An 8,668-nucleotide genomic window follows, 5' to 3' on the forward strand; every position below is an offset into this window, starting at 1 on the left:
GGAGATGAAATCTGAGCTTCCTGCATTATCTGTAACTACATATTAGTAGTTGGGGAAACAAAGATGATCAAAGGAAGAGTAATGATCCTGATCCTTGGTCTTGATTGCTAACTTTTGGTCATGATCACCAAGCTTCAAACAAAATGTTTGACCCCATTCTGATCACTTATCTTTGATCTTGATCCTGATCTTTGTACCTTCTCATGGAGGTTATGTTTTCATTGCCACATGTCTTTCTTTCTTTGATATTGCAATCAGGATCAAAAGAATCATGGTAAAGGGGTGACCTTTGATCCTAATCTCTGAAGTAATCTGTAATTCGGAAAAAAGGATCACAGGAGCCAAGTCCAGGGCTCAAGATCTAAGATGGGATCTGGATCAAAGAAGTCACAAATCTTGCTTGAACTGACTTTGCCAACAAATTTCACATCCTTGTAAGATATCCTGTGAAAAAAAAAAAACACTCAACCAACCAACCAACCAACCAACCAACATCTGTAACCATTTCTTAGTTATTGCAGGAACAAAGCTGATCAAATGATAAGAAAATCTCCTTTTTCATGAAAATATAGTAAGGTATATCTTCTATTATACATTCCAAATCTAAGGTAGAAGTCTACTAGTGTTTACTAAAGTATATCTAAATATAAAAAAGAAGAGTAGATCCACTTAGGTGTCTGGAGTTGAGAACCAGTGATGGTCGGTTGAAAAGCTTTTTTATCCCATGAGAACTCTCCCTACACACCTAAGCGGCTCAAGAATATGGACAGCAGGTATATAAGTGACATTTACACAATCAGGGTAGTAAACAACATATAAAAGAAATATAGTTACTACATAGTTAGCTCCTGAAACCTAAATATTCATACAGGAGAAGATTGTAGTATATGTATACCTAGTCTGTAGATTTATTGTAAAACTAAATTATAGCTAGTAGGCTAAGCTATAAATATGGTTATTTTTTTTATAGAAACAGAAGCTATGATGTAATATGTTTTAGGTTTCTATCTAAAGTTCACCCTGCTAGTTTACTGTAGGAAGAAAAAATACATACATACTCTATATGCTAGCTAATGGAAACCCCAACCTCATAAAACATTCCAGAGTGTTGGACAGACATGGATCGCCTCACCTCACACTGGTCACAGAGTCGCCCGGTGACGCCCGGTTTGCAGTGACACACTCCTGTTCTGTCGTCACATGAAGAGGTGCCGCATTGATCACACTCACACTCTGCAAGATACACATACACACAGAGGACACCTTCAGTGATGACGACTCCAAAGGCTAAATGTAGTCTCACACACACACACACTGAACACAGTTATTTTTGTGCATACAGGACTTGAAAGCACAGAGTTGATCCTCAAGCCGGATGCATGACCTTGTCTTGTTTTTCCACCGTGCTCGGTCGGGTCATCGGGTCAAAGTGGTGCAGCGACGACTTGGCTGCCTCTCATCACCTCTGCTTGTATGAAGAAACCTGACAGGAATCTACCATGATTTGAATCATACTGTGTCCCTGAAACTGTGACGTGTGTGTTACACCCTCATAGGATTATCTAATCTGTGCTGTTGCCAGGTAGATTTTCAGAAATTTAACCAGTTAAATGTAACCAGTCACATAGTATGTCAACCAGCTCTGCTTCTTCCAGTGAGACTCCTGAATAAAAAGTATCAAACAGTCGTATTCGGACTCATTTGCAATTGTAATGACAGTAAACCTTGTCACACTGGAGAGTAATGATTAGATATTAGAGCCCACAGGTGGAGCTGAACAGCAGCAGTGGCAGTGTTTGACAGGCAGATGGCGAGCAGGGACTTTGACGTCTTAAACTGCCTGCCCAATTTGGAGAGAGTGTTTTGTGGATAATGTAGACTGTGTAGGACGTGTGTAGTAATTATCAGCTGGAGTTGTCTGCCTGAACCAACTCACAGGCTCAGCTCACTTGTAAGTTGCTTAACAGGATTTTTGGTTGTTAGTCAGAATAGTTTATGAACTAAAACCCACATGACCGTGACACTGGACTTTCAGGATTACTGTTTTGTTTTTTCAAGTTCTGACCTCTATAATGTGTCTTCTTGAGTGAGTGTAAGCTGACTGGTGGTTCCCACCTCTGCAGTCCTTGGCACTGATGGCGTCGCCATAGAAACCAGGTGCACACCTCTCACAATTGGCACCAGCGGTGTTGTCCCAGCAGTGCAGGCACTGGCCGGTCACGTTGTGGCACTCGCTGAAGATCAGATTGGGGTCGGAGTTGCCATTGCAGTCACATCTCTTGCAGGAGTTGCCGATTGCCATTGGGTTGCCATAGTAACCAGGAGCACACCTGGATGAGGAAGACTGCAGGTGACTGATAACATCACCGCCTGTAACAACGAAGAACTTGAAGGGGGGGGGGGATCTTCATTTTTAAACTGCAGGATGTAATGTTACTGCAAAATGTCAGACTTGGCGAGGAGGGTGGAGCTTATGTCACTGCTGCCATCTTTGTAAAAACAATTTCAAAAGGTGAAAAGAAAATTTAGCGTTAAAACAGCTGTTGGGTCATGAAGAGTAGGTTATATTTTGGTGGTGATTTGATGTACCTCAAAATTCTTCCTTTTATTTGTTCCTTTAAATAGGTCGCATCGTGCAAATTATGTTGTTAACGACTAGTTAACAAGTAATAATAATAATAATAATAATAACAACAATATGGAACCTAAGGGGGCTTTACAGGAAAGCCTTTAGGCCCTGGTAAAATGTTGAAACTTCAGCTGTGCTTTAAAGATGTCCAGAGGCTGGGCGCTGTGGATCTTGGCTGGCAGTACTGAAGGATCCGTCCTCGAAGGATTACAATCTAGTATGGGGGGAAGTCCCATGAGTGTGGACTGCAGAGTCCACGAGGAGGTGGAAAGGGAAGGTACGGGGGGGATTGTAGGTAAGAAGGACTTTGTAGTAGATCCAGGAAATAACTGTGAGCCAATGAATGTGCGTGAGTGAGTGTGGAGGTGCTGATACGGCAGCTTGTCCACAGCTTCATTAGACCGACCCAACAGGAGGTGATGAATGCTGTAGAGATGGAGCGTGGCAAGATGTGTAGAGATGTTCTCAAGGCGATAAAAGGTGGATTTAGAGATGTGTTTGATATGTGACTGAAATGAGAGTGTGGTGTCCAGACTGACACCGAGGCTCTCGACCTCCTTGATGAAGCAAAAATCACTCAGTTTCTGTTTGGGGCTCGGTTTATTATTGTTAAAGCTTGAGAAGGCTGGACGGCGTCCAGGTTTTGATGCTTTCCAGACAGTGGATGAGGGACAGAGAGGGGAGCTGATCTGAGAAATCATTTAATTTCAATTTATTTTATTTATACAGCACCAAATCACAACAAAGCTGCTTCAAGGTGCTTCACACGCGAGTAAGGTCTAACTTTACCAACCCCCCTGAGCAAGCACACAGGCGACAGTAAAACAGTTCAGCGGCGGTCTGCCCTCATCCATCAGCGGCTACAGACACTATCACTGGACAAATCAGGCTTCCTGGTGGGACGTCCAAATCCCTGTCAGCACTGACCTCTCACAGGAATGTCCAGCGTAGCCCTCCTGGCACTTGCAGCGCAGAATGGCCCCTCCTCTGTCACACATAACTGCAAAACTGGTCGGACACACGGGGGAAAGTATTACACATTACTTCCCAGCACGAAGCCTGCGGTCTGCGGGAGTGAAGCTTACTTATTGGATGGGATGGCGAGGGGGCAGGCGCAGGGTCGGCAGGTGTGCAATCCGTCCGGGCCAACAGCTGCCATGTAGTTGTCTTCACACATCTCGCAGAAATCGCCCGTGCTGTGGTCCCTGCAGTCCTGCAAAGGAGGAGGAGGAGGAGGATTTGGACTTTGAGCTAAACGTGATGTTTGTTGAGGAAACTGTAGAGGACAAACACTGAGGACAACAACTCACGATACAAATGCCAGTGATGTCCTCACAGTAGTCCGCGTGGCCTTTACAGTTGCACGGTAAGCACACGTCTTGTTCGCTGAGGAAATATCCCTTTTCACACAGCTGCAGGGAAAATAAATAAGAATGACACTCATTACATTTACAGTCTTAAATAACAATAAATAGCCTCCAGCGATGAACGAGTTCTGGAAATGATCACACTTCCACATGTGGAGGATGACACGCTTTATATCAGACGTTGTGGCGTTGGGAGGTTTGATGACTGAAAGAAAATGTTGACCACAGTTAACTCACCTCTTGTATGGTCAATAGTTACCATAAAGATATCACTGGTCTTGAATTGCGTGTCTGGAGTTACACTCAGTAGTAGAACATACTGGTATGGGTCAACCAGACCTGACCCGTCTTTGCAGAGTTTGGCCTTAAAACTGTTAGTGGTTGCTTGAATGCACAGTGTTCGATCCCCTGACCGCTCTTACGGAGAAGAAGTGGGATCGAGGTCTTTTGCCTTCTGTCACTTGGAGTTTGCAGCCGTGTTAACGTTAGCATACACAGTCACGCTAAAAGCGGTTTAGAACATCGGCTTTAAATTCCTGGGATTAACGTCCCAATATGCTCACTGACATCAAACTCTGATTTGTTTTTTGTACCAGTCTGCTCAATATTAAGTCCAAAACAGGCCCTCAACCCCACTGGTCCCTGTGCTTATCTTCAGATTCCACACCGTGAAGTGGACGGGAGTCCTGGACTCCCCCTGGATGGGGAGTCTGACACAGTTCCCCAAGAAAGGCCGGTGCACATTTACAGTTGGGTGGACGAGTATAAAACAGATGAAGCATCTTTTCTTCACAAGGTTGTTTTTTGTGTTCAAGCTATTTTATTTAGTCATTCATTTATTTCTTTATTGTCACCACAAGAGTGGATCCAACTTCAAGTGAAAGAAAACGCCCCTACTGGGGGGGTGGGGGTGGGGTGGGTAGTTGGAGCCCCCCCCAGAAAATGTCAAAGAAGTAAAGCCTTTATGCTGCATTCTAAGATCATCAAGAAGCTAAATACTGACACTCGAGTCATCGTTTTTAAGACATACCAGCTTTTCTGGAGTATAAGTTGTGTTTTTTGTTTGTTTGTTTACTGCTTTGGGAGGTCCTGTGACTTATGTACTGTAAAAACATTTTTATACATTAAAAAAAGTGACTTATACTCCAGAAAATGTGCTAATTTTTCTTTTAAACACTGGTAACAAAAACACAGTCAAATGACCAGTCACTGCACCAGAGGCGTCTTTCTGTCTCGGGACGTTCTGGATTGTTGTGTTGGATGGACTCAGTGTTCCAGCTGGCGCATTAAAAGTGAACAAAATGATTTGTGAGTAAATTTTTTTGAAGAGCAGCAGCTCTGTTAAAAAAAAGACTTTTAAAAGCTGGAGCGTGAGTGACGTTTGTTCAGTTTCTCAGGATGGTTTGGTGTCAAGAGTTCACAGTCACAGTTTGACGTGCACACGCACACATGCACATGCCTCACTCTGAACGTCTTTGAGCGGTCGAGGCGCAGTTGGCCACCGCCTACAATAGCGCTTTGTTCACAGCAGAATGTCAGATCGCGACCGTTTGACTCAAGTGCACGTTGATGTGGTGAATCCAGATCAGCCAACAGACGGAACATTCCACAGACACTCGGGCCACCGTTTCCTCTGATTTATCGTCAGAAGAATCTTTGAGACAAAGACGCACCTTTGTCAGTCCGCTGACGTGAAACATCTTGTGAACAACGACTTATTCACACACCCGTCCACACCAGACCCGTCCGCTGTTCCACCCTTGCACATTAACACCGTGGAACTCAAACACAACAGGTGCCACACAGAGGACCAGGAGTTACACCCTACTGGGAGTTAATGATCCACAGTGGGAAAGCGGCACAGATCCAGATCCCGAGTCCCGTCAGCTGTGTGACGCCTGAGGAGCCTCAGATGTCTGAGACAACTTAAAACGGGGGGGGGGGGGGGGGGGGGGGGCAGCAGCTATCTGATCTGATACTGTGACATGTTGAACTACAACGGCTCAGGTGATAATCAGCATCGAAAGGTCACAGAATGTGATGGGATGTTCCTGGTTTTCCTCAAATTACACCTTAACCTTTGACCTCAACACAGATGATTATTAAAAGTCATAGTGGACGTATTAGTGCATGTTTCTGTTTAGGTGCACCAGGTCAAGTAGTAGTCCAAAAATCAAGCAGTTTCTGAAGGTTAAAGGTCACTGTGGCCTTGAGTTTACAGTCTGCGGGTTTTCCTTTGAGTCACGCGGCAGCATCAGACTTTATGTGAAGGTGGAAATGAGACGTTCAGACATGATGACAGGAAGCTGGTGGAAATCAGCAGAGGACATTTGTGCACGCTCAGCGACATGACCTCTGCTGTGACCTCTCAGTGTGCACAGGGAACAAAGATGACATTCAACACACAAAACACTCTCTGCTTCCACTCAGCAGCTTTTTAAATTTTTTTTCCCCGTGTGTGTCACGCGTTTTTAGCATGTTGGTGTGTCACACGGGGGGGGGATCTCTGTCTCTGCCACACTGAACTGGGTCAGGCATGAAAACAGGAGCTGCTCATCCAAAGTCAACACTGTGACGCCTCTGCCTACATCACAGCGGTCTCCAGAACATCTCCTTTTAGAGTATCGGGCGTGTGACTGTTGCTGAGCTCTGAGTTTCCTCCGAGTGGAAGAACTCAGCAGATTAAAGGCTGCAGCTTGTTTTTGCAGGAAGCATCTGCTGTATTTATGTTAAAGGAGCTACTCACAGTACCTCCTCTGAGTCCTTGGGACGGGATCGTCTCCGGGTCGTGAGAGTCTCATCCCAACTCTAAACCGGGGCGAGGTGTTCTGTCACTCAAACACCAACAACTCAACACAAACTAGGATGAAAGGATTCTGTTTCTGAACCAAGTCTGCTGATTTGTTTCATTACTGATCCAGTGAAGAGCACCAGAGGGCTGACTGCACCTTCTACACACCACAATATACACTCACTGGCCACTTTATTAGGTACACCTTGCTAGTACCAGGTTGGACCCCCTTTGCCTTCAGAACTCCCTTAATTCTTCATGGCATAGATTTGTCAAGTGTTGGAAACATTCCTCAGAGATGTTGTTCCATACTGACATGATGACATCACGCAGTCGCCCATTCAACCAGTCTGTCCATTCTCCTCTCACATCAACAAGGCATTTTTGTCCACACGTCTGCTGCTCACTGGATATCTTCTCTTCTTTGGACCATTCTCTATAAACTCTAGAGATGGTTGTGTGTAAAAATCCCAGCAGATCAGCAGTTTGTTAAATACTCAGTGCAGCTGAGTATGGCGACTGTCTTTGGTACTTAGTCTCTTAGAAGGATCGTTGGGTACCACTGGAATGACTGTGTCAAATGAATATTTACTAGAAGATTTGGATGAGGAGCATCAGTGACAAACCATCAGCTATTCATTTCAGTGGGACCGATCTGTTCAGTCTGCGACACCGGCACATGTGCCTCAGTGCTGAGGACCCCAGCGGCTGAAGAAGACCAAGGACACCTCTGAGTGTCACCCAGTTGCTGGAGATAGATGGAAACTTTGATGGACTAGTTTTCCGTTTGTGTGGTTACCATCCGGGACCAGAGGTGATTCCACAGAGACCCAGACTTCACAATGCTGGAGTTGTTTTCTGACACCAATTTAACAAAGGTGGGAAGTAATTTATACACAAGAATGATTATTTGGAGAAGACAGATTCTGAATTTGTTATTTCTTTACCAAATGAATGGAGACAACTTAAAACACAAACGTTTGTTTGTAAAAACACTGAGACTCTTGAGTTGGGGAGTCTGACTGTACGACTGGTCTCTCTCTCTCTCTCTCTCTCTCTCTCCCCACCATTCGGCGGCTGGTTTCCATTAGCAGGCCGTCAGGGAGGGGCACTGACAGTGTCACGGACTCGGATCCCGTCACAGCCTCAGAGTTCCGTCTGATGACAGACGTGAGCATCAACACAAATCCAGACCCGTGTGACCTCTGAAAGTCCGGTCTGGCTCACAGACGTCCTCACAGATCCTGACAGTCAAAATGAACCACTTCCCAAACAAAGCGCCTCATTTACCAACAGCACACACACAGGGAATCGAACACTCAGCACCAAACGACTGGAAACCAAGAAAATGGGTCTTACATTCAGCAGGGACTGCTGCTCCCACTGGCCAAAGGCAGAAGCTGGACTGACGATCCCTGAGATGATGCCGATAAGGCAGAGACACAGCACAGATTTAGCAGCCATGCTTCTCCCCGTAGACCTCCTCACGTTCTCCTGTTTGTGCTGAAGCCGCTCCGGGTCTCTGGCAGCTCCTGTCGGCTTCCTTTTCCTGCTGCTCCGACCTTCAGATGCAACAGTGCGCTTCGTCCCGGATTCTGTAACACAAAGTTGTGTGGACTTCCCTCTTTTCTGTCCCTCCTCCCCCGATTCCTCTCCCCTAGCGGACTCGCCTCTCCGCTGAGCGTGCGCCTCGATCACACACAGATGGTTGGCTGGGAACCGTGAGAGAGAGAGAGAGAAAAGGGCGAGCAGCAGGAAGAATGGCAGAGAGTTAACGTTTCCCCGCTGACCGGCACATTCAGTGTTATGACACAATCTCACCTTGGACTCCACAGACAGCCCCCTCCCTCTCCTGGTCTGGTTGGGGGGGCAAAGGTCAAA

At 45.8% G+C, this 8,668-nt stretch overlaps 1 protein-coding gene across 1 annotated transcript in view; it reads right to left on the reverse strand.

Moving 5' to 3' along the window:
• The window catches only part of lama4 (laminin, alpha 4), a 50,478-nt gene extending 42,094 nt beyond the window's left edge, over nucleotides 1-8,384 (reverse strand). Inside the window, exons 1-6 of the mRNA XM_034161664.1 lie at nucleotides 8,147-8,384; nucleotides 3,940-4,041; nucleotides 3,715-3,842; nucleotides 3,557-3,637; nucleotides 2,116-2,330; nucleotides 1,133-1,233 (exon numbers count right to left, since the gene is read on the reverse strand). Coding sequence (XP_034017555.1) covers nucleotides 1,133-1,233; nucleotides 2,116-2,330; nucleotides 3,557-3,637; nucleotides 3,715-3,842; nucleotides 3,940-4,041; nucleotides 8,147-8,251 — 732 coding nt within the window. The 5' untranslated portion in view covers nucleotides 8,252-8,384. The remainder of the gene's footprint in view (nucleotides 1-1,132; nucleotides 1,234-2,115; nucleotides 2,331-3,556; nucleotides 3,638-3,714; nucleotides 3,843-3,939; nucleotides 4,042-8,146) is intronic.
• Between the last annotated feature and the right edge of the window lie 284 nt (nucleotides 8,385-8,668).

This window comes from Thalassophryne amazonica, chromosome 21, assembly GCF_902500255.1.
Source record: "Thalassophryne amazonica chromosome 21, fThaAma1.1, whole genome shotgun sequence".
Taxonomy (NCBI): domain Eukaryota; kingdom Metazoa; phylum Chordata; class Actinopteri; order Batrachoidiformes; family Batrachoididae; genus Thalassophryne; species Thalassophryne amazonica.